This window comes from Petaurus breviceps, unplaced genomic scaffold (assembly GCF_028583685.1).
Source record: "Petaurus breviceps papuanus isolate PSGF00001 unplaced genomic scaffold, PetGlider_PUasm1.0 185, whole genome shotgun sequence".
Lineage (NCBI taxonomy): Eukaryota > Metazoa > Chordata > Mammalia > Diprotodontia > Petauridae > Petaurus > Petaurus breviceps.
Genome location: NW_027185797.1, coordinates 17,103,132 through 17,127,887, shown reverse-complemented (window position 1 = coordinate 17,127,887; position 24,756 = coordinate 17,103,132). Strand labels below are relative to the sequence as shown.

The window sequence follows — 24,756 nt, the reverse complement described above, 5'->3', positions numbered from 1 at the left end:
TAAGTGAATGCTCTGTCTGGTGACTTTGATAGTATGAGGGCACTTTCCGAATATTAAACATGACAGAAAAAAAGCAGTTCTTATTTTGATAGGCTGGAATTCAACCAAGACGACTTGGAAAGAGACCCCAAAGCCAAATATTAATCATATTTTCCAGTTTCCAAAAACCTATAAAAAGCACATGTTGTTCAATGATACAGAAACATCAGCACTGCGACACATGCAGAGTCAGACCCACGGACATGACTTTTACAAAGAGCACAGAACATAACACATTGAGTGCTGCCTTGTACATTCTAGCACCAACTCTCCCCATTGGAATTTGTAATTCACTGGAATGAAGCATCCCTCTCTCACCAGGATGAGGCTGGCCAGAACTGCAAAAAGGACTTCAAGCTTGACAGGTCTAGGCCATCCTTCCCATAACTGTGTAGAAGTGGAGAGGGGGCCGTAATATCAAAAACGGTCAGCTTAGGAGATGCGCTATAATTTTAAAGGAATGAAAAATAGATGGACGAGTGTACTTCTCTCCTTTTGTTGGGAAGGTGGGATACGATAGCTGTGGGACGTTGCATAAAATGTGAGATATGGTTGTGTTGACTTGATTTTCCTTTTTGGGGTGGGAGGAGATGGAGAGATGGATGTGAAATACATACAAAATATAAATGAAAGAACTCATCACCTCCACGGCAGCCCATCATACTTTTGTATACCTCTAATTAAAAAAAAATTTTCTTTACATTAAGCCTAAATTTGCTTCATTACAAGTTCTATGTACTCTACCTAGCTCTTTCCTATGGGGCCAGAGGGACTATGGCTAATTTCTCTTACATAAGCAGACTTTTAGATACTTTTAGACAGCTACCACATCCCCACCCTTCTCGCCTAAACCTTCCAAGTCCTTTCAACTGATCCTTATATCCCATGAACATGAGAGCCTTCACTATTCTGAGCGATAAATAGAATGCGAAATCCGACCCAGAGAATTGACAGTTTGTAAATACTTGCTCTGTGTATACTTATGTGTGCACAGTCTGTCTTGCCAAAGAGAATGTAAACCTATTAATGACAGGGATTATCTCATTTCTGGCTCTTTATCCCTAGTGTGTATATAGCACAGGCCCTGTTATGGAGCAGGAGGAGAAGAAAAAGAAAAGGAATGAGACAGGTAGTGGTGGGAGGAGTAATAAATAAGGATAATTAATGATTTTTTAAAATAACGACTAACCTTTATACAGTGCTTTAAAGCTCACAAAGCAGTTTACAAGTGTTTTCTCCTCTGACCCTTACAACAACCCCATGAAATAGGTGCTATAATCATCCACATTTTACAGATGAGGAAACAGGCACAGAAAGATTAAGTGACTTACCCAGGATCACACAGCTAGTAAGTGTCTGAGGCTGGATTCAAACTCAGGTCTTCCTGACTCCAAGTCCAATCAATGCTCTACTGAGTCACTTGGTGCTATATAGTAGACACTTAAAGGTGACTAAGAAATCATGGAATATGAGCTATGTAGAGAAATAACCCACTGTGCCCATGGGCCTGTGGGCCAGTCATTACCTGGTGTTTGATTTTTTTTATCTTTCCCATGGGCTAGAAACCTTAAGGACATTCCCCCCACAGCCTCATTGCCCTGTGGCCCTGTAAAGAGAAGTCCCAAGGGTTAGGCTAACTGATTGTCTGGCAAATACTTACAGATGGGGGAAACCTAGTTGGGTAAAGGTACGTCAGCAAATCCCCTGTGAAATATCCTTACAAAGCACCTCACATCTGAAGTGCATGCCCTCATGTCTGTCTCCCTCTCGATGACCTTCCTTCTGATTCAAGCACAGCAGACTTTCTGAGGCAAGCACGGCTTTTATTAGGTGCTATTACTACAGAATTCCCTGGCTTTGGTCCTAACACCGGTCTCAGAACTCGGCAACTCCTTAGTAACTTCATTCTCTGCCAAAAGATTCCCTACTTGTACCATTCACTGCTGTGTCCTTCCACAGGAATCTTTCATGAACTAAGACTGGGAAAGAGATCATTCCTTCCTTACCAGCGAATGAACAGCTGCCATGATATACTGGGGTATGTATGATGTCTAGTGGGGTGACTGTGATCTTCCTAAAGTCCCAGACCAAAAAGCGACAAGACCCTGGCAAAACCATGAAGCAGCTGGAGCCCTTAGCCTTGTGCTGTGCCCTTGTTAGTATGTGTCCTCAGGAAAGGATCTGATGTCAGCAGTTTACAATCCAATGTGAACCTAAGGGGATGTGGGTATTGTCCCAGGGCTACTCGCATTTTTAGCCTCAAGTTTGATTGTGAAATGAAAATGTTTGTTCCCTGCTAAAGGAATTTCAGAAGAATTCCACCGATCAGCCAGGAGGAGGGAGAGGCATTATTTTCTCCAGCACTTGACCTTGAAATCACAGTACTCAGGGGCCCCAGTCCCAACCTAAAACTATCATCTACTTTCCCCCTTTACTGCTCCTCTTTGCATTGCTTCATCGATTAATGTCCCTTTTAAAAGTGGTAGCCAGATCTGCAAGCTGTTTGCTTGTAAAAACTTCAAAAGCCCAAACTTTATTGCTACTCACTTCTTAGCAGTGCCTGGTGGATTTTAAAGGGGAAAGGGCAAATGGAAAAGGAGACAAGCCCATTGGAAGGGGGAATCAGGCGGGACTGCCTCTGACCAACTCTTCCTCACAATCCTCTCTTGGGAATATCAGTCTTTTTCTGGTGATGCCCTTTGGCTATGAATCATGGAATTTGACTAATTTCAAAGATCGGAAGGTGAAGATTACCCAAAAGGCCATGGAGGGGTGCATGGTGGATAAAAGGAGGCTGAAAGTCATTACAAACAGGGAATTATGTAGAGGAAGGGAAGTCAAGAATGTCATTAGAAAAAAAATGTATGAGTTAAAAAGAAAATAGACTATGCTGCAACAGTGGTGGATAAACAATGGATAGACCAAGGGCTCCATTGAAATGCATCCTGAAGATGTCATATTGGAGGCCCACTACATTGACTGGACAGTCCCTCCCCCATCCCCAATCTGAACCTATGGGAGGACATGGAGAAGGATCTATGGCTACGAAGGTATGGGTGGCTTGCAATCTGTATTTAGCATGTGAAACCCACAGTTAGTGGATTTAGGAGGAGTGATGTGTTGGCTTCCTTTCCAAGCCATCTGAACTTGAAATTCAGGTGACAGGATTATAATTTGGCTTGCTTGTTTTGTTTACCTGGTAAAGCCACATTGAACCCCAAGGAATTCTTGCTTCTGCAGCCAAGGACCAGAGCTTCAGAAATAATAATAATAATGTTGTCATAACTCATATTTACAGTGCTCTTTTTCCAGTGATTTTAGGTGCTTTGTAAAGTACAAAGAAGGCAGGATAATATAATTATCTCAACATTTACAGATAAAGAAAATAAGGTTCCGAGAAGTTAAGGAGGGACCCTTCTCCTGGAGAAAGCAGACACGTGTGGTTGCTGGTGGTCATGTTCATGTCTCACAGAAATAAAGGGGTACAGACACTGAAGGGCACCACTGCGATCCCCAAGCCATGGTATGTGATTTAGGGATCCCAGGAAGAGGCGGGATCAACAAAGGGCACCAAGTCTGAAAGACCTGAGTTCAAATAAATGCCTGCATACCATTTCTCCCTTCCTGTTCCCCCAAACTGTGTTTATACCAGGTGAAAATAATTACTAGTGACACCTTTGCAAAGTGTCATGGAAAGTTACAGAATTTTAGAGCCAGATGGGACCTTCAAGATCATTCATACCAACTCCCTTGTTTTTAACAGGAAGAAGCTCTCTTGAACCTGAAATATTACAAGAAAATGCTAAGCCAAAGTCAGAGTAAGCCTTGCTGATACCTGCTACATCCCAGGTGGGCCCTCTTCATGTTAGTTTTCCTTTGCAACTGCATATGAACAGAGAGCACTATATTTCTACAAAGTAAATTTGTTCAATGAATATCTGAATCCAGTCTTGGACAGATAAGATGTTTGGCAAATAGCATCAGCCTTGTTAGGATACAATCTGCATTACTGGTAAGACTATTTCCTTTGGTCAATCCTTTATCTTTCTAATTCTTCACACCTAGAATTTTAAAGATTCTTGAAGGAGGCTTGGGTATGTGTGCACCATGTGTTGGGGGAAATGGGAGGGGGGGGATGTAATAAATTTACTCAGGAAGTCAAAATGTTTATAGTCAAGAGACAGGAAATGATTATCAAAGACTACAGATTCAACATCCAGGATTATACATTGGGATTTTCAAAGCATGTATCCCTAGCAGAATTCTTATGCGATTTACTACACGGCCAATGTTTTAAAACTATTTCATCCCATAGCTACAGATGACCCTTAGCGGCTATACTTCATTACAAAATGCCAAAATTAAAAGCAGAAAACAAAAATACCTGCTCATGGTCCTGCTCAAGTAATTGGCAGTTATATAGTTTCTAGCTAGCGACAGAACACCAACATGGAAAGTTGAAATTTAAATGGGAAAGAAACAATATCAGAACATTCCAAAGGCAGAGCAAATACTGATTGTCCCATCAAGCTGACTCAGGTTGAAAAGAAAAAAGAAGAAAGAAAAGAGAATGATCATATGCCATCTCTGGTTTTACTTACTTGCAGGGGATGGGGTGCTGCACCCACTGGTGGGCGGATGGCCATGGAGTCCATGAAGAGAAGGGAGGGAGAGTCCGCCAATGACTGGAGGGAAGAGTAATGGATATGGGGCAGCTGGATAGTGATTCATATGTCCATTCACTGCTGGAACTGGACATGTGTGGCTGCTGGTGGTCATGTTCATGTCTCACAGAAATAAAGGGCTGCAGGCACCAGTGGGCATCACTCCGGTCCCCAAACCAAGGTGTGTGACTTGGGGATCCCAGGAAGAGGGGGGATCGAGGAGGGGTAGCAAAGCAGTGGCTCTGAGTGAGTAACCAGTGAAGCCAGTATTTGTCAGATGATGCCGATTATCAGAGCTGTTGCCGTGCCTGTTTCATTTTGCAGTGCAGATCACGAGAAAGAAGACATCTTTTTTTCTTGGCTCTTCTCTCTCTTTCTCTCTGGGGCACCAGTTCAGTCCCAATGCAAGGCTGAGAGGAAGTAGTCACTTCATAGGCTTGCACCACTCTACTCTGTAAAGGGAAAAAAGGAGAAAACCCTAACATAAGCAAAGGAAGGAACTAGTCTTCATTTCATTGAAAGGGTAATATGGAAGACTTCTCCAATGAGATGGATGAATTGCCGTTCTAACAATTTCTCCTTGTAATAGTCATAACTAGGGTGGGACAGTTGAGGGTTTGCCTCAGGGTGGGTAATTTAGAGGATGCCACTGCATCCATCTTGATGTCCTCTCCTGCTTGGCTCCTCCCCACAAATGGGCAAACACTATTCATCCCTTCCCCATCCTGTTGGGGGATGCTGCTTCCACCTGACTGCTTGCCTCCATTCCAGGCAGCAGAGGCTGACTGTCTCCCTTGCCACCAGCCTTGTCTTACAGTGTCTTTGTTCTACTCCCTAGTTCCACTTCCATCAATGGGCACCCTGCCCAACCTCTTGCTGGAGTTAAGAAACTTTGGATAGTACTCTTCTTTCTCCTGGAGACTATACCCATCCTTGGTGTCCTCCCCAGAGACAAACTCCCATTGTGGCCAGTTCTGTGACCCAAAGTATTTTATATCTCAGGGTCTCTTGGACCCTTGGCCTGAACATGGTGCTTACAGTGTCTGATACACAGTAAGCACTAAGCAAATTTTTTGTTGATGGATTGTTTTACTGCCTTGGGTAAAAGAATTGTTAGCTACAGATCTGGGAATGAAAAAGAAAGGTTAGACTCCAAAACTGCTACAAAGGAAAATCTAGAAGATTTGGTAAGCTTAATGTGGCAGTGGATAGGGTGCTGGGTCTGGAGACAGGAAGACCTGAGTTCAGATTTGGCCTTACTAGCTATGTGACCCTGGAAAAGTGATTTAACCTCTGTTGGCTTCAATTTCCTGAACTGTAAAATGGGGATAATAATAGCACCAACCTTCTAGGGTTGTTAGTAGTATCAGATATCATAAAGATTTTAGAGTTTAACATGGTTCCTGGCACAGTAGATACTTAATGAAGGCTTATTTCCTTCCTTCCTTCCTTCCTTCCTTCCTTCCTTCCTTCCTTCCTTCCTTCCTTCCTGTAAAGGAAGTCATTTCCATGTGCTCCAGATCACTGAGTGCCCCAAGAAATTATTTATTGACCACTATGTATTTCAGTACTGTGCCCTGTTGGGCATCTAGTGGAGAACCCCTTAAAGTGCCAAATTTGAGAACCTGTCCATCGAGATGGAATTTCCCTCCCTGGTTGGAGCAACATTAAGGCCAGAGACAGCAAAAGGCTCTCCTGTGTGGTGTCAGTTTCACCAAGAGTCTGGTTGCTCTTAAAAAGAACCACCCACTCCTGGGTTTGGTTTAAAGCATTTATTAAGCACTTATCACATACATGTTCCCCAAATTTGGCTAAGTCAAGCTTCCATCTTCTGATGAAAAGAACTTAAAAGGATTGGAATTCTACTTTCATTTAAGATGTAAACTGCTTCAGTGTTTACTATCAAGAGACGTGTGCTCATTGGATGTCCTGATTGCTTTTGTCCCTTTTTTTCTCACAGTATATAGTAAATTAGCTCGATAAATGAGCGATTCTATTTAGCATTTGCTGCATCTCCACCTGATGTGATTTTCAAAAACGTACAATGTGTGGCATGGTTAACCACAGTTCCTTCTATCTCTTTCTCTGGACGTCCCTACTCCTATTAACTAGTGGAACTGACATTTTGTGACATTCCAGCAAACCTTCACTCCTAAGGGCTGAATTCTTTCGTTTTAAAAATTGTTGAGTTCTTTTCTTTAGGTTGAAATAAATACCCTGAGGAATTCTTCATTTATTTCTGCTTTTAAATACTGAAGAATTTAGGAATCTTGTCTGACTGGCTAAAAGGTTTAGGTTTTTGCTGAAGATCTTTAAGCAGCCAGATAAGCAGGTAAAAAAAATCAAAGTATGGGAGGGCTCAGTGGAAAATCATAGGTTTAATCTTTTGGTCTGTGTCCACACAGACAATCTACTGATAGTAATGCTCTATCTAATCCACATACAATCTACTGATAGGCAATGAAAGTTCTGTGGGACACTGAAATTAGGTAGGTCCCAACATCATCCAATAGTATTACTCACATAGACATGTGGATGAGGCATAAGAATAGGAAAAAGTATAAAGCAAGACAGGTAGATGCTATTCTTCCCTCTACTTTATTGCCACATGAGTAGTTGGTCATGGAGCCTTGTGGACCAGGAAAGTCATTGGGAGTGGTCTTTGAGTTCACAGTCATACTGTTTTCTGCCATGGTGTAGCGGCAACCACACCGACATACCCAGGATGGCTGCTAGCACAGGTTCTTAGATCTGCTTTACTAGGAAAGGTAACTGTTTCAGGGATCAACACTCTTTTAAAATTATATTCACTAGTTCAGGGGAAAAGTCAGCACCTTGAACTTCAAAGAAAATACAAGCCAAGAAAATACAAGCAGAGAAATAAAGAGCAAAAGACAGGGCTCTGATTGCCTGCATCAATTATATACTTTACATACATATCTCAATTGAGAGAACCTTTACATCTGAGCAGTTGGGGAGCTCTGAGCATACAACCACTCAGAATCCTGACCAAGGAATCACAAGATCATTCTCATAAATGAGCCCCCAAAGCAAAATACCAACTCAGAGTATATATACACTTCTCAGAGCCAGAAGGCATCACAACCTGCATGACTTAGAGCCTAATTAGAAATTAGCAAAAAGTGTGAAAGTCTTCCTACAAGCAAGCCTCCCCTAAGCAAGCTTCCCTTAATGGACTCCACCTGAGGCATATTAATGGACAGGGAAGATCTTATTATCTTATAATTATATTTATATTATAAATATATTATAATTATAATAAATATCTCATTAACATTACACCTGGTCAGATCATATTTGATATGTTACATTTAATGCTAGGCATATCATTTTAGGAGGGACATGGAAAAGTGGGAGATACCAGTAACAAAGAAATCCTCAAGCTTATGACATAGGGGGGCTAGGTAATAACTACAGATGTCTAATCTGGAGAACATGACCTTGAAATATTTGAAGGACTGTCTGATGGAAGAAGTATTAACTTTATTCTGCTTGGTTCTGGAGGGCAGCACAAACTAACTCCAATGGGTGGAAGTTGAAAAGACACATCCTAAAAGAGTCATTTAAAAAGTAGAATGGGCTACCTTCAAAGGCAGTAGGTCCTTCTTCACTGAAGGTCTTCAAGCAAAGGCTAGATGGTCACTTGGGATCATTGGATCATAGGTTCAGAGTTAGAAGGGACCCCAGAGGCTGTTTGGAATTCTTATTCAGGTACAAGTCAGAATGGAGAGTCAAGGAGGAGCTGTCCAGTTCTGACATTCTGGGATTCTGTGACTCAATGCTATTCTTAGTTTTACTGAGCTCCAACAAAAAGCACAGTGTGATTCAGAATAAGCAAACGTACCTCCCACAACATGCATGATTCAAATATCACCATGTTGAAAATATGTATTGTAATTAATAAAATATAAGTTCATGTAATCTAATGTCAGGGGTGTTAGATGTGTCAGAACACCTGGGTTCAAACCCTACTTCTGATGCTTTGTGACCCCAGCGAAGCTGCTGTACAATGAGGGGGTTGGTCTAGAAGACCTCTGAGATGCCTTTCAGCTCTACAGCCTGAGATTGTTGTTCAGTTGTTTCAGTCATGTCTGATTCTCTGTGACCCCTTTGGGGGACTTTCTTGGCAAAAATACTGGAGTACTTTGCCATTTCCTTCTCCAGCTTATTTGACAGGTGTGGAAACTGAGACAAACAAGGTTAAGTGACTTGCCTGGTTTCAGGCAGTTAGTAAGCATCTGAGTTGGATTTGATCTCAGGTCTTCCTGACTCCAGGTTTGGTGCTCTGTCTACTGTGCCAACTAGTTGCCTGAAGATTGCTACAAAAATAATAATAATTTTTTTTATTATCATGTCTTTCCTTTATCAATAGACACTAATATAGTACTCTAATGATTATCACCTAGGGGTCCATGAATCATTTGATATGAAAAAGTGGTACTTCTATTGAATTTTACCACATCACCATTCACCTAGAAAGAGGCACATCTCCCTTCAAGCAAAGCAGATAGCAGAAATCCATTTTGACAATGAAACTAAGTTAGGAAGGGATTATTCTTTACTAAAAGAGTCTCAATAGGAGCCCTTTAAAGCAGAAATTAAAAAAGGATTTGATTTATAGAATTTGATTTATCCACAACTTTTCAGGGACACATTTGCTGTATAGAATAAGAATCTATTTACATATATGAGAATATAAAATAAAGTCATCAATAAATGTTTATTGCACATAGTTTTAACTATGAGGTTTTATTGTGTATGTACGCATGTATAATTTTAAAAAGAGAAACTAAGGAGCTATAGGGACAGTCACCTCCTTTCCACTTTAGAGAAAGTTTTACTAAAGGAATGGAGATTGTAGGAAAATCTAAAGTCAGAAAAGGGGGGTCAGGGAGAAGAAAAATATACCTGATGAAAAGGGGCATCATGAGAAAAGGTTCAGAGATGGGGGTAGGGAGGAATTCTTAAAGGGTGCTTCTTGGTGTTTTGAACAGTGTAGGATCTTTTTAGAGGGGCTGGAATTTTGGGGAGAAGGGGAGTGTAGATCTATGATTTTATTATTGCAATGAACATGCAGTGTGGAAATTCCCTCTACTGATGCTGACTGCATTTCTTCTAACAGTCTTTGAGAGTTTGGTCATCTAGAGGTCCCAAAGGTCTAAGTGACTTCATAGCTACAAAGTATCAGAGTAAAGATTCGAATCCAGCTCTTCACTGAAAGTCCAGCATTTTATTTTAGAATGATCTATTTTAGATCATTCAATAAAGAAACTTAAATTAGAGAAAAGACAGTTGGAACTAAAGGAAGATCAGAATGTGAATGAAGGATTGTTTATCAAGAGGATTTTTTACAGTGGGAAAACAAAGAAGATTATAGAAAGAGGATGTGATTGGCAGCATTATTTTGGTTTGACAAAATCTGATGTTTTGACAAATCTTTGATCTCACTGATGTGGGTACTCCTAATGGTGTAGATGAGAGGTGTCAAACTCCAGTCTGAGTCAGAATGAAATGTCACTGTGAAGCATTTAACAAAACACACAATACTTTTTTTATTTCATAATACATAAAATTTTATGTATTTTATTGCTTTTCAATACAACATAGATAATATTAATTTGTGGTTTTCAAAGTCAATATGAAATCAGCAGGGATCCATTCTCTCTGAGTTGGACACTACTGCTACACTGCCAGTGTATCGTGGGCAATTCTTATCTATTTCTGCCCATAAATTCTTTATAGGAAATCTGCCCAACATCTTTAGGCATTTCCTCTAGATATCCCAACATTGTGCCGATCCTAATGAAGCACCCAGGCAGTCCACTGGTTATCCTTCGCTCTTGCTACATATCCAGTAGATATCTCCTTTCCTAACGAAGCACCTAGGCAGTCCACTGGTTATCCTTCACTCTTGCTACATATCCAGGATATATCTCCTTTCCTAAATCATTGATCTCATCTTTCAGTTCCTTGGAGACGGTTCCATGACTTGCAATCACACAGTTTCATCAGAAGAATACTAGCGATCCAACCACGGACCTTTGTTTTATAGAGGAACTCGATGGTGTTATAAAGAATTCATCAATTTCTAAAAAGGCGATGAATGCATGCATGCATACATAAATGAATGGAGCAAGAAACCCACTTTTTATAGGGGCAGCTGACTGGGACGTGAATCCTCCTGTCCAGGCCTCAAGAAGGAGCTATGAGACCCTTGAGAAAAGAGAACTCCCCTCCCGCTGCGGGGATCAGGGACAAATTCATGGAAGAGATAGCCCTTGGAATGAGTTTTGAAGTTAGGAAAAGATGTCAAGGGGGCAGGAAAAAGCGAAGGAGAACAAAGGAATGTTAGGGAGAACTAGAGAAAGGCCAGAAAAAAGAAAGCCACTGTAGTCCAGGGAGGAGGTGAGTGATACTCCTGTACCCCTTTCTTCCTGTCAATGTCTTTATAAGAGACAGAGGAAAAATGGGGAAGAGCTATGAGTGGTACTGGGTTTGTGATTACCAACTAAAGTTTTCCCTCCTACCCTCAGAGGGCTAGAGAAAGTAGAGGCTGGGGAGAGAGGATGAAATCACCAGCTCTGATTTTACCCATTGTTTCTGGTATTGATGAAATATCCCATTTCTTATATTTCTTGAGAAATCGGCAGATAAACCCCCATACATTAAATTCAGCAAGGTATATCTTCATGTGTTTCTATATATGTATATTTTTTAATTTCATGCTTCAATCTAAAATGTGATTTTTCATTGAGGGAGGAAACTTTTGCTTTGGAAACTCCTTCAATTGAAATGCAACTTATGGTGTCAGAGAATTTCCTTAAACAGTGAGTGATTAAATGAGTGACCCAGAGACACACGGCCAGTACATGTCAGCAGAAAGATTTAAACCTGTGTCTTCCTGACTCTATGTTAGACTCTTTGTCTGGGACACCACACATTCACATTGTCTCTCTTTGCCTGTTTACCTATCTCTCTGTCTCCCACTGTTTCTTAAAAGGTAGATAAAAGTAAAATAATTAGTAATTTGAGAAAGAAAGTCTGGGCAGGGGTAATTGGAATGCCTGGCTATTCAAATGTCTTGAGCACAAGAGTGTGATCAGAAGGTTAACAAGCCTAGAGAATACAGTTTATATTCTCTACAGGATTGAGAGCTCTAAGGGACAGATGTTTAACATGGAAAAGAGAAAGCTCAGAAGAGAGATGGCATCTGTCTTCACATACTTAAAGGATTACTGTAAAGAAAGGGAATTCAGCTTTTCCTCCTTGGCTGCAGAGGGCAGAGCTAGAGGCAAAGGATCATGGTAGCAGAGAGGCAATTTGAGGCTTAATAATTAAATTGATTAATAAAAGGAATGATCTGCCTCAGGAGGAAGTAGGTTCTGCATCATCAGAAGTCTTTAAACAAGAACTAGATGGCCACTTGTCAGTTTTGCTGCACAGGGAACACTTGTTTAGGTATTGGTTGGTATAGATGCCTTCTGAGAGACCCTACAACCCTGGCATTCTGTGATTCTGCAGCCCATGCTTTTTTTTGGACAGGAAAATTGAAACTCAGAAAGGAAAAAAATATTCCTGTGATTACACATGTCAGAAGTAGATGAGTCAAGATTTAAGTCTTGATGTCCTGTGTTTTATTCACTATAACCATCTATATAGTTGAATTATTTCCATATACAAATGGTAGCAGGTTTGAGGTGTAGGGCCTTGTTAATCATGCACCCAGAATTCCTCATGGCTATGCCTCCTGGGAAGATTCTGCATAATAAACTATGTCCTTTTATCATCCACTTGGGTCAATGTTGGCCAACCACATTGTCCTCTTCTATTACAGGAGATGAGATACCTAGACAGTATCTCGCATTTCCTGGGAGAAGCAGGAAGATGACAGCTCCATACCATTATAATTTTCCATAGATATGAGTCTTATTTAGATGACTCATCCAATGGTGGAGATGACCTTGGATTCTTGTAGATCATTCCAGAAGAATATATGCTTTGGTAGGTTCTTTCAAGGTAGAACAACTTTGAGTATAGTCCTGGTGACAGAATAGATCTAGCCAGAACTGACCTAGCCATGTACAAAAAGCTTCACCATTAGGTGATGATTCTTTGGCTATGGCCATCCATGAATGAGAAAGGAAGTTCTAACCTCCATGGCCTATGGAAGATCTGTGCCTGTGGAGAAAAGAGTCAAAGAGATATCAGGTGGTGAATAAAGCAGGGGATGGTCCTAAGTACAGTGGTTTCATTTTGGGAATAACAGTCAGAAATGCTTTAGTAGGGTTGATTGTTTTTTCTTTCTCTTCTGTTTTTAAAAAGCCATTCAAGGTCACTTATTTTTTCACGGACAGTCATGGAAGTCACCAGGGTCTGGGTACATTATGAGTCAGTTTTTTAATTAGAAAAGAGATACAGTAAAGAGAAAAATAATGTTTTGTGTGCATGTGTCCCCATGAGTGTATGGGTAAGAGCAAAGTGACTCATCCTTCTTTTCTTAAAGAATCCTACCTGTCACTTTAATTAGCCTGTATACAGATACTTTCGGAGAAGAAGCTAGGAGGAAGCAAGCTTGCCTGTTCCAATGGAAAAGTAAGAGAAAATAGTAGTTTTTGTAATAAAAAGGAGTTATTTTTTAATCCAATCTCATCCATGTCTTCTACCTTGGCCTATTTTTTCACACCAGTGCCAGAAGCATCTTCTTAGTACACTGGTTTGGTTATGTCATTTTCCTCATCAGAAAGCAGCACCGGCTTCTAATTACATACATAATTATTTTGTCATTCAAGGCCCACTGTGATCTAGCTTCAGCTTTCCTTTCTAGCCATATTTCACAGTCCTCTTCGCATGCTCTATATCTCAATCTTGAAAACCAGGTGGTATCTAATCTTAGTCTGCTCACTCCCACTTCTGTGTATTTGTGTATACACTGCCTGCCATCTCTAAACTCACTCCAGGGAAATGTTGCCTTTTTTTTCCAGGCACATATTATGCCCCATCTCCTCCACAAGGCCTGATTCCTCCCCACCCCCAAACCCTCTAATCTTTATTTTCCAGAGCTCTTCCCATTTTACCATATATAACGTTTTACTTGTTCACAGCTCATTGCCTGTTCTTAATTTCCTATTACATTCCCCCCACCTGCATCCTTTTAAATCTTCTGAGGACTCATTTGAACCCCCAACTTCCTGTACTTAAAAGAGCTGACCATTTCATACATCACGGAAAGCTACTGGTCGTCTGATGGATGGGAGCTTCCCAAACTTCCCTCCTCCAGTCCTTAAAAGCCACTCTTTTCTTCTCTCTAGGAATATGAGACATCCCCACTCTTCCCTAAGGATAATCCTACTGTAATCCTGCATCCTCTGGGGCTTCACATCACAATCCTTTTACTCAGTTACATACACCTCATATTCTAGGCCACCTTGTGCTTTCAGCCCCACCGTCCATCTCAAGACATGGGGGATAGGGAGGGAGAGGGGGAAGTTGAGGACCACAATGAGGATGAGAGCCTGAGTGATTCAAAGGTGGCGGTATTTTTGGAAGAAATAGGGAAGCTCAGAAAAGGGGTAGGTTTTGAAGGACAGATAATGAGTTTTGTTTCAGCCATGTTGAGTTTGATATACTCACGGGGAATTCAGTTGGAAATGTCCAGCAGGTAGTTGATGACATAGGACTAGAGTTCAGGAGAGACACCAGGCCTGGATATAAATATAGCATGGGCATGGTACTGATCTCCCTTCTCTCTGGCTCTCACCCAACTGCTCTCATGCCGGTAGGTCAGAGGGTTACTAGAGAGGGTGGATACTGCTATATTAGGATTCTATATTAGGATTCTACAGGCAATCCTGGTAGGGACAATATAATTCCACTACTGTACATGGGAACTCTTGAGCCCTCACTGGTGTGCTTGAGCACACCTCACAATGGTGTGCTTCCCATTGAACAAATTAACTAGGTGAATGTCATTAATTCTTAATCAGAAACATTTACTAAATACAAGCCAGAGTGATGATCATAAAGCATTCCACCCACAGACTAGGGATATACTGTCCAACTAATGTACACAGCATTCATCAGAATAATGAAGGCTCAAACCTATGGAACCAGAACAAAGAAACACATTCATAAGGATCTGTGTGCCTGGCTCAAGTCACAGCTCTGGACTGTGGTCCTTGACGTGTTTTGTCTCCTTCACAAATAGTATGAACAACAATTCACTATTAGGTGGTGCTGTTTTCTCTCCTGGCTGCTCTGAGGGGCTTCTACCTCTCAGACAGCAACTGACAATGCAAGGGTCTCCTTGGAGACCCAACAGCCTCTCTCTCTTGAGATTAGCTCCTAGTTCTTTTCTCTTCAGGTCAGCTTGGCTCAAGCTTTTCTGAGTTCCTCTGGTCCAAAGCAGGGCCTTATCTTCAGTAAGATGCCTTTATCCTAGAGGAAGCCAAATGTACATTTCTGCCCTCCACACCATAGCCAGGCAATATGCTTGTTTCTAGTCACTAAACAGTTGTAGGAACCATTGTTTCCCAACTCAATACTTTCAAAGTCCTCAGGTCAGACATATGTAAGTTAGATAGTGGGAAACAGGACACTTTGACCAACTTTACTCTAAATGCTTTCCTCTGTAGGGCTACTTTTTGGTTAGTTTTTCTCTCATAATGATTTCTGTTTTTGCCCCCTTTCCATTAGCCAAACTATCCACATTAGACAGTGATACTCTCTTACATATAGGTACAGCTAGGTAGCACAAGGGTTTGGGTGCTGGCCTTGGTGTCTAAATTCATATACAGTCTCAGAATAGTTGTGGAAGCCTCTAGAAGTCTCAGTGTTCTCATCGGTAAAAGGAGAAGATTGGACCTGATGGTCAAAAAGATCCCTTGCAATTCTAAATCTATGCTCTTATAAAATCTTAAATCATTTACATAGAGCTATTGATTAAAATCATAGCAACACTTACTAAGTGCTTATTGACTGGCTGACTATGTGTTGTTTCTTTTGGATCAGAGTTTAGTGTACAATGAGTTTACTTCACTTGCTGTCTCACCTGTCTCACTCTGTCTCTTCTATACACATTTCACTAATCTTCTTCTCAAATATTTTCTACTCATACCTTCCAAGCTTCATTTGAGCCAACTTCTGTCCAGTGTGGACACTGAATTCTTCTCATACATATCTGCCTTGCATGCATATTCCTTTTTTACTCTAACTCATAAACCAATTCAGTCATTCTTATCATAAATACTGATCTATTGCAATCCTTAACCATTCCTGAACCTTAAATAGGTTCAGGGAAGCCTTGGTAGGTGCCCCCCACCCCATAGCCCAGGATCTACTACAATTCTTTCTTCCTCCCCACTCTCAACCTCTAAATCCCCGATTCAGTAATTATCTCCTCTGTTTCATGAATTTTCATCTGCCTCCAAAGTGCTAAGATGTCCGTGGTGCTAAAACAAACTTATTCCCTTGGCCCTTCTACCTGACCAACATCCCATGTCATTTTAACATGAGTGTAGTTGGAACAATAAATAGATGAAGAATTGAAATGATTGAACTGGACAGACTTACGGATTTGGAGCATGGTACCCTATGAGAGTCAGAATGGCTTAGTGGATAGAGAGTTGGCCTTGAAATCAGAAAGACCTGGTGTCTTTGGGCAAGTCATTGAACCTCTCTTCATATTTAACATTAGTCCCATTACTGTGACTCAGTTTCCTTTTTTATATTTTCATTGTATGTACCCTTTATAAGTCCAAAATGCATCTGTGGGACTACCATATGGAGCTTGGTCAGAAAGCTAAGGCAGAAACAGTGACTCCATTGAAATCTGAATCTACCAGAGTTTCAGGCAATAATTGAAATATACACAGATTTTTTTTGACGGGCCATTTCAATTAAGTTTTGAAAACTTCTAAAACACATCTTTCTTCGTTTTTTATTCTATGCTATTAAATCTCTCAACTGCTCCTAGTCTTTTTTTTTTTAGGTCAAACCATCTTTATGTCCATATTAATTAAAGGTGTTTCCTACAAAAAATGACAAATACCAGAAAATGACAAGTATATCACACTTGCTAAATTCAGACAGAACGGTTGGTATCATACCTAGCAAACATGAGTTTCCTGACTCTGTGGTTTATATGGAGGGACCCACCTCATCCTTAACTATTTTGTCACTCTAACAATCTGTAGGAGACGGCATCTTTTCAACCCTGTTCTAGTTAAGACTCTGCCAGACTCACTATTGCTTAAACTATATTTTCAGGAGCAAAATATTCAGCCTAAAAATTCCTCTGGGCCAAAACATAGCCTCGGGCCCATTATGCTAAGAGGGTCTCAGAATCTGGCTGAAACATTTCTGAATCTGTTGTAGGGATTTGGGAGCATCTCCTGTTGGGCTGTGGGGAATTCTCCTGCAGTCACTTGGTTTCCTTTTTGTGGACCAGTACTTTACAAAAAGCAACAAAATCAAACTCCAAATCCATTTGTTTCATAATTAGTATGAGGCTTAGGGCAATTTGAGGCCCTCAAAATGAAAGGCTATTAATGGCCAGTAAGCCCTCACTGAGGATGGGAATGAATGGCCATGTTTTCATGACATTTTACTGCTTCCACCCTGAAACAGATGGGATTCCAGAGCTAACAGGCCTCTGTTGAGATGGATGAGATTTCAAAGCTATTAGCACATTGGCACAGAAATAGGCAGGACTCAGGAGCAGAAGCGGTCTTATAGAAACAAAGGAGATTACACAGCTATTCTGTCCCCGCATGCCCATTAACGTGGAGTTGCTCATTAGCAAACTTCATTCTTTCCTAGGAAAGCTACATTACATATCAGGTGGCATTTATTTTTCAGGCAACATGTAGGAACCTTGAGGATTTCATCAGTTATTAAATAGAGCTTACTCTAGTGTGGATGGTTTATTTGCCAATACCGTGCTCACAAAGTGGTAAGAATCAACCAAAGGTGTGCTGGACTCAGCTCAACCAGGGGCTGATTGTTATATTTTCAGAGTGAACATTTCAAGTCAGAAATAGGCAAATCAAGGCTTTAACTTATTGTGTTGTCGATTTATAGAATTAAGAAAGTGATGGAGAAAATGATAATGCAAATTAAATTTAAAAGTGTATAAGGAGATTGTTGTTTGTTTGCTTTTTTGGAGAGCTGGTTGTTAAACATTTCCCAATGTACAACTGCAAAATAGCTCAATTCAATCAGATGTTGGAAGACAGTTGGTACACTGGAAAGAAGGCAGAATTTAGAGTTGAGGGACCGGTTTCTAACTCCAACAGCATAGTGGCTTGCATCTGCTTCTCAGAAGGCAAGATCCTTGAGGATCTTTATTTTTTAGCCTTTCTCTTTATCCTCAGCAATTGAACAGTTATCTGAATGTTTGGTCTCTCCCCTCAGACTAGGAGTTCCTTGACAACAGGGATGGTTTTTGTCTTTCCTTATATCTACATCACTTAGGACAGTATCTGGCATGTAGTAGGTACTTAATAAATGGTTGTTTATGGGGCTGGCACAGTGAATAGAGCACCAGCACCACCTGAGTTCAAATCCGGCCTCAGACATTTAACACTTACTATCCGTGTGATCTTGGGCAAGTCACTTAACCCCAACTGCCCTGCCTTCCCCCCTCCAAAAAAAGGAAGAAATATATTCTGATTCATGTTCCATGTGTGTCCTGGGAACACTTATAACCCCTCTGCTTCTCCGTTTCTCATTTATAAAATAAAGACCAAATGATCCTTTCCAACACAAGATCTAGGATCCAATTCAAAAGGCAAAATGTAGTAAGTGTCTCATATACACAAGGCACTGTGTAGATGTTAGGGATATAAAAACAAAACAATAAGTTAAAGGAAAGTAGCCCAAAGGCACCATTTGGAGCCAGCAAGCACGAGAAAAGGTAGCAAAACCAAGTGTGCCCAATGCTCCTGTTTAGAAGAATCATAAGACCAGACAAAAATTCAGGGGAAATAATTTGATATTAAGGAAAAAAGGGAGGCCCAAGGAAGCCTTCAGTCTTTCTTTCCTCTAGGAAGAAATCAGCACCAATTCCCTGCAGGTGGATAGGTGTGGGCTCCATACTGCTGGGCACATCTGGCAGACAGGTGAGCGACTGTCTTCCTAGGCTTGCTATTTAGAGACATGTTGAGAGCTCAGTAGCTATTTCTGAGAGTGAGAAAGAGGAATGTTCACTGCTAGATCTTAACACTGAAAAAAAAATCCAAGCAACTGATGAGTCTGAAGCAGAGCACTTTCCCCAATAGGATCCCCACTTAATCTTCCTATTTACTTAGCTAGTCGTTTTAGAGGACAGACAAGTATTAGTTAGAATAATATGGCTATGGGAGAGGTTGAATTTAATCCTAGAAGCTTTAAAACAGATGTTTTTGTAAGTGAATAGTTGTTTCAGGGTAAATGGACCAAAAGAGCATGACAAAAGACAAACCGCGCCTGGCATTTCACTGGGTCAGGAATATGCCTACAGATGAAATTGGATGCCCCGCTTCTTGGCAATCCTAGGGCATCCAATGCTTACTCCCTCCAGAACCATCAGCAAATGAACCATTCGACCTGTCTGGGTCTCTGTTCCTCATCTGTAAAGTGAAGGAGGTTGGACAGGAGCATCTGAGAGTCCCTGCCAGTCCTAGTTCTAGGGCCCTCTGAAAATTGGTAAGAGAGATTTCTGACTTCTGAATCTACAGCTGGTTTCAGACATACCCTCTGCACGAGAAGGACAAAAGCCCTTTACATCAACTATTCCAGGCTCCTTTTTTTGAGGTGATTTTTTACCATGTAAGGTCATTTCAATTCAACTCAGAAGCATTAAATAGGCACCTGCTATCTATCTACAGAACACCCCTGAACCCGATGGTGGACACATAAAAACAGTCCCTTGCATTCTTAGCTTACACTCTACTTGGGGGCTTGGGGCAGTAGGAGATTGCACATCTATCCAGATAAGTAAATACAGGATAATTTGAGGAGGGAGGGGATAGGAAAGCCTTTCCATGGGACATGCTATTGAAGTTGACCCTTGAAGGAAGCTGTAAAAATGAGAGCGATGATAGTAACAGCTAGCGTTCAAATAGCACTTTCAGGTTTGCAAAGCACTTTATGTAATAATAATAATAATTAGTGTGAATTTACAAATCACTTTAAGGTTTGGCAAACATTTTGCATCCATTAACTCATTTGATCCTTACCACAAACCTGTGAGGTAAGGGAGATTTTTAGCCTCCCCATTTTACCGATTATGGCGACCGAGCCCGAGATACTCGGCCAGAGTCACAGCAGCTTGTGTCTGAGGCAGGTTAAGCCATCAGGTCCAACCTCCCTCACTTTTACACATGAGGAAACTGAGGCCTAGAGAAATTAAGTGACTTGCCCAGAGTCACATGAAAATAAGCAACTGAGGCAAGATTTGAACCCAAGTCTTCCTGATCTCAAGTTCAGTGCCCTAGCTGCAGCATCATGATATTGCCAAAGACAGTCCTCCCCATATGCTATCACAGTCTTACACTGCTACAGAGCATGTTGCTCTGGAGAGGTTTTTTTCATCCCCTGGATGGTCTAAAATTAAATCATTTTTTCTAGAGAGAAGAGTCCACATTGCAGTGTGAAGGTGACCCTGGATTCTCATGATGATGCCAATGGAATACAAATTCTGAAAAGACTGATTAAGCTAGAAAGGCTGTGAGGGTGGGTACAGCAAAGGACTGGGGACTTGTCTGGGATAAATTTAGTTAGGTCCAGGCCCCTGATGTTGGGAAAGATTGAAGGCAAAAGGAGAAGGGGATGGATAGCAGAGGATGAGATGGCTAGAGAGTGTCATGGAAGCAAGGAACATGAGCTTGGACAGACTTCGGGAGATGGTGGAGGACAGGAGGGCCTGGTGTGCTATGGTCCAGCGGGTCACAAAGAGTCAGATATGACTGAATGACTGAATAATGACTAGTTAAGGTCGGAGAGGCTCCTTGCTAGGCAGGTGTCTGAGTGATACAATTTACAATTTTTTGACTATAATAACTCTTGCAGTCCATCTATTAAATCTGAGGGGCAGAGGAGGGTCATCACTCTGATGAAACTCCTGTTCTTGATGTATCAAAATCCCAGATTTTATAGATGGGGATTCTGAGGCTTAGAGAGGGAAAGCTGCTCATTCAAAGTCACACATGTAGCAAGTGATGGGGCTGAAATTTGAAGCTAGATTCTTTGACCATAAACTCAAAGCCTTTCCCACTATACATTGCTCCCTCTCTGATTGGCCTTCAGGCATAGTTTGGTCCATCCTGAATGCCCTACTACCTTGATCTAGCTCCTTACAAGTTTTCATGTAAACACAGCTGGTCTCTCTGGATCTGAGAGTGGGGTCATATATTGCCTCATGCATTAAATAGTAATAGTCTGGGAATGACATAGAATACTAGTTGGTATATATTAATTATCTTCAGTTATCTTCCTTATGTTAAGCAAAATCATCAGCATTATCTCAGCACAAACATTTATGGCCAGCTACATTTTCACCTGATGGGGCCCATGCAGCTCAGAGTCAACATAAAACATGGTGAATTCATGAGAATAGAAAAAAAAACTACTGAATACACCAGGGAGGGCTTGAAAGCTTTGTGGAGATGCTTGAAGCTACAATAGCAAGGACTTTTTCAAGGCTGTCAAAGGCAGCTGACATCCATAACGCATTCCAGTTCTTAATCTGGTGATTTCTTTTCTCCCTCTAATACCATGACCATAGAGCCAGCAAAGTCACGTTTTGACCTCTCCACCCTAATTCGAGTCATTATTGCCTTCATGATCTCTTGCCTGTTTAATCAGCAGAACTACGTAAGAAAGTGGGTTTGAATGCCAGACATTAGTAACCACATGAGGAAGTTAGCATTATGTAGGACAGCCATGTCTTTTCCAAGAAAACCCCAAATGGAGTCAGGAAGAGTCAAATATGACTGAAAAACAACTGAACAACAACAATGACAGCAGAAACAAAGTTCTTGACTATTCTTTAGTTATGGAATCAGAGACTCGCCCAATATCAGACTTCAAAGTGAGCTAGGAAGGTGCCTAGTCGAACCAACACCCAAAAAAGAACCCCACATACAACAAGTTGCCAAATAGTTTTTGCTTGAAGGTCTCCAGTTGGGACAGATTCACTCTCTCCTTGAGTAGACCTTTCCACTTTGGAATAGCTCTAATGTTAAGGAAGTTTTTCCTCATAATAAATCTCTATCTGCCTCTCTGAGACCTCTACTCATTGTTCTTGGTTCTATCCTCTGGAGTCAAAATAGAGCACGTCTACTCCTCTTCCACAGGCTAGCTCAGCAAATATTCAGGACTGCCATAATCCCTTCTTCCTTTCCCATACCTCCCCAAATTTTCTTTTGTTCAGGTTAAACATCCCCAGTTCCAGATGATCTTCATATTTCATGATATCAAAGTTCTCTTCATTAATCTACCCTGGATGTTTGCCAGTGTCATTTCCCAAACTGAACACAAACTCCAGAAGTGTCCTAACCGTCATGGACGTCATTCTCTTCATGTTGTGTAAGATTACATTTGCTTAGTGGGCTGCTAATTCTGAAATTTTGACTGATCTAAAATTTTTAGTTTAATAAAACACCCAAATCATCTCCCTATAAACTGATGCTTAGCTGTGACTGCCATATGTCACACTTGTGAAATTTATTTTTTTAATCTAAGTGTGGGATATTATATTTAGCTCTAAGAATGATATTTTTATTAGAGCCAACCTATCACTATATATGTCCTGTCCAGATCTTTCTGGACCTTATGTTTACCATTTAATATATTAGCCTTCTTCTTAGCTCTGTGTTAGTTTCAAAATTGAAATGTATGTCATTTATGACTTCACTTGAGTTATTAATAAAAGATATCAAGAAAGTATAGGGACAAGACTGATTCCCTGAGGCACTCAACTAGAGATTTTTCTCCAAACTGGCATTAGTCTTTATATATATATATATATATATAAAACTTTATGTCTTTTTCTGTCACCTATATTTTCCACTCTATCCCTCTCCTCAGCCATTATAATAAAGAATAAAAAAGAAGGGGAAAAAGTCAGCAAAACTATCCATATATCAACAAAATCAGACATATATTACGTTCCACACCCATAGTGACCCACCTTGGCAAAGAAGTTAGAGGAGATGCCTTTTCATGGAGTCAAGCTCAGTCATTAAAATTACACAACATTCAGTTTCAGCAGTTTTGTTAGTGTTGCCGTTCGCATTGTTGGAAGCATGGTGCATATTTTTTTTTCTTGGTTCTGAGATTTTATTTTGCATCAGTTCATATCTTCCTGTGCTACTCCAGATTCATTATATTGATTGTTTCTTGTTGCTGTTGTTCAGTCATTTCAGTCATGTCTGATTCTTTGTGACCCCATTTGGGATATTCTTGGTAAACATACTGGAATAGTTTGCCATTTCCTTCTCCAGTTCATTTTACAGATGAGAAAACTAAGGCAAACAGTGTTGAATGACTTCATGCAGCTAGTTAAGTGTCCAAGGCTGGATTTGAACTGAGGTCTTCCTGACTCCAGACCCAGAAATCTATCCACCAAACCACCTAACTTCTCTGTACCACCTAGAATTGTCTCGTACAGCACAATAACATTCCATTAAATCTATCTACCATAATTTTAAAGCCATTCTCCAATTGATTGCTATCTACTTTGATCCATTTCTTTGCTCCACAAAATATGTGATTATAAATATTTTGTGCTATATGGACACTTTCTTTTAATTTTTGATCAATCTAGCAGAAGAAATATGGGTCCAAGGGTTCGGATGTTTTAATCACTTTCTTCACATTCTGAATTGTTCTCTTCCAAACTATTTTTCTAGAATGGTTGGACCAATCCACAGCTCCACCAATACTGAATTAGTATTTCCATCCTTGTGCCACATTTCCAATGCTGACCACTTTTATCCATTGCCATCTTTGCCACTCAATTTTGAATGCACCTCAATACAGTATCATCTAGAACACCTCTTTTCCTGTTGTACATAAAAATAGTCAAATTACATCAATGGAATTTATTTATTTACTTGCTTAGTTGTTAAAAAAATGAGGCTAGCTTGGAATGACTTGTTCTTTTCTTATTCCTAAATCTATCCTTTTTTTATTTTTCCACTTTTTTTGTTTTTCTTATTTTTAAAATGTTAGCAAGCATGCATTTATTTTCTCATCTCATCTCCCTACCAGGGGACAAAAAAAGAAAACTCTTGTAACATATACGTGTAGTCAAGCAAAATAAATTCCCGTATTGGCCACATCCAAAAATAACTGCCTCATTTTGCATATTTAGCTCATCACCTCTTTGGCAGGAAGAAGAAGAGATGCAGGGTGACATGAGCAGAATCAGGAAAATGATGTATATTATCACAATGTTAAAAAACAGACAATAACACTGGTTCTTTGGGAGTGTTTATTTTTCTGAATATTTACAAACTATTTTTAGAGACAATTCTAGAATTTTGCAATCTCTATCCCCTTCTTTTTTTGAATATCGGGTCAACTCTTGGGCCACTCCAGCCCTGAAACACTAATCTCATTTCTAAGAATGTTGAAAGATTATTGACAATGACTTGAGAGTAAAATCCACCAGCCCTTACTATGCCCTGAGAAGGGAACAATATACTCATGGGTTGCCTCTTTGTCTTTTGATTAAAAATTTGAATCAAAAGTTATTTCCTATGTCTATGAAATGTTTTGGCTACATCTATTAATGTTTCAGTCATTTTCCGTTGTGTCCAACTCTCTGTGACCCCATCTGGGGTTTTTGTGTTAAAGGAACTGGAGGAGTTTGCCATTTCCTTCTCCAGCTTATTTTACAGATGAGAAAATGGAGGCAAACAGGGCGAAGTGACTTGTCCAGAGTCACATAGCTAATAAGTTGAAATCAGGAAGAGAAGCACTTCATCCACTGTACCACCTAACTGCCACAATCTATGAATAATTCTCATAAACCGCTCCAGCAATCAAT

General features: G+C 40.5%; 1 protein-coding gene across 5 annotated transcripts in view; it reads right to left on the bottom strand.

Moving 5' to 3' along the window:
• The window catches only part of RARB (retinoic acid receptor beta), an 802,273-nt gene that overhangs the window by 388,714 nt on the left and 388,803 nt on the right, over positions 1 to 24,756 (bottom strand). For all 5 annotated transcript variants that reach the window (XM_069088506.1, XM_069088508.1, XM_069088509.1 and 2 more), the window contains one exon: positions 4,641 to 5,155. In XM_069088506.1, coding sequence (XP_068944607.1) covers positions 4,641 to 4,824 — 184 coding nt within the window. In that variant the 5' untranslated portion in view covers positions 4,825 to 5,155. The remainder of the gene's footprint in view (positions 1 to 4,640; positions 5,156 to 24,756) is intronic.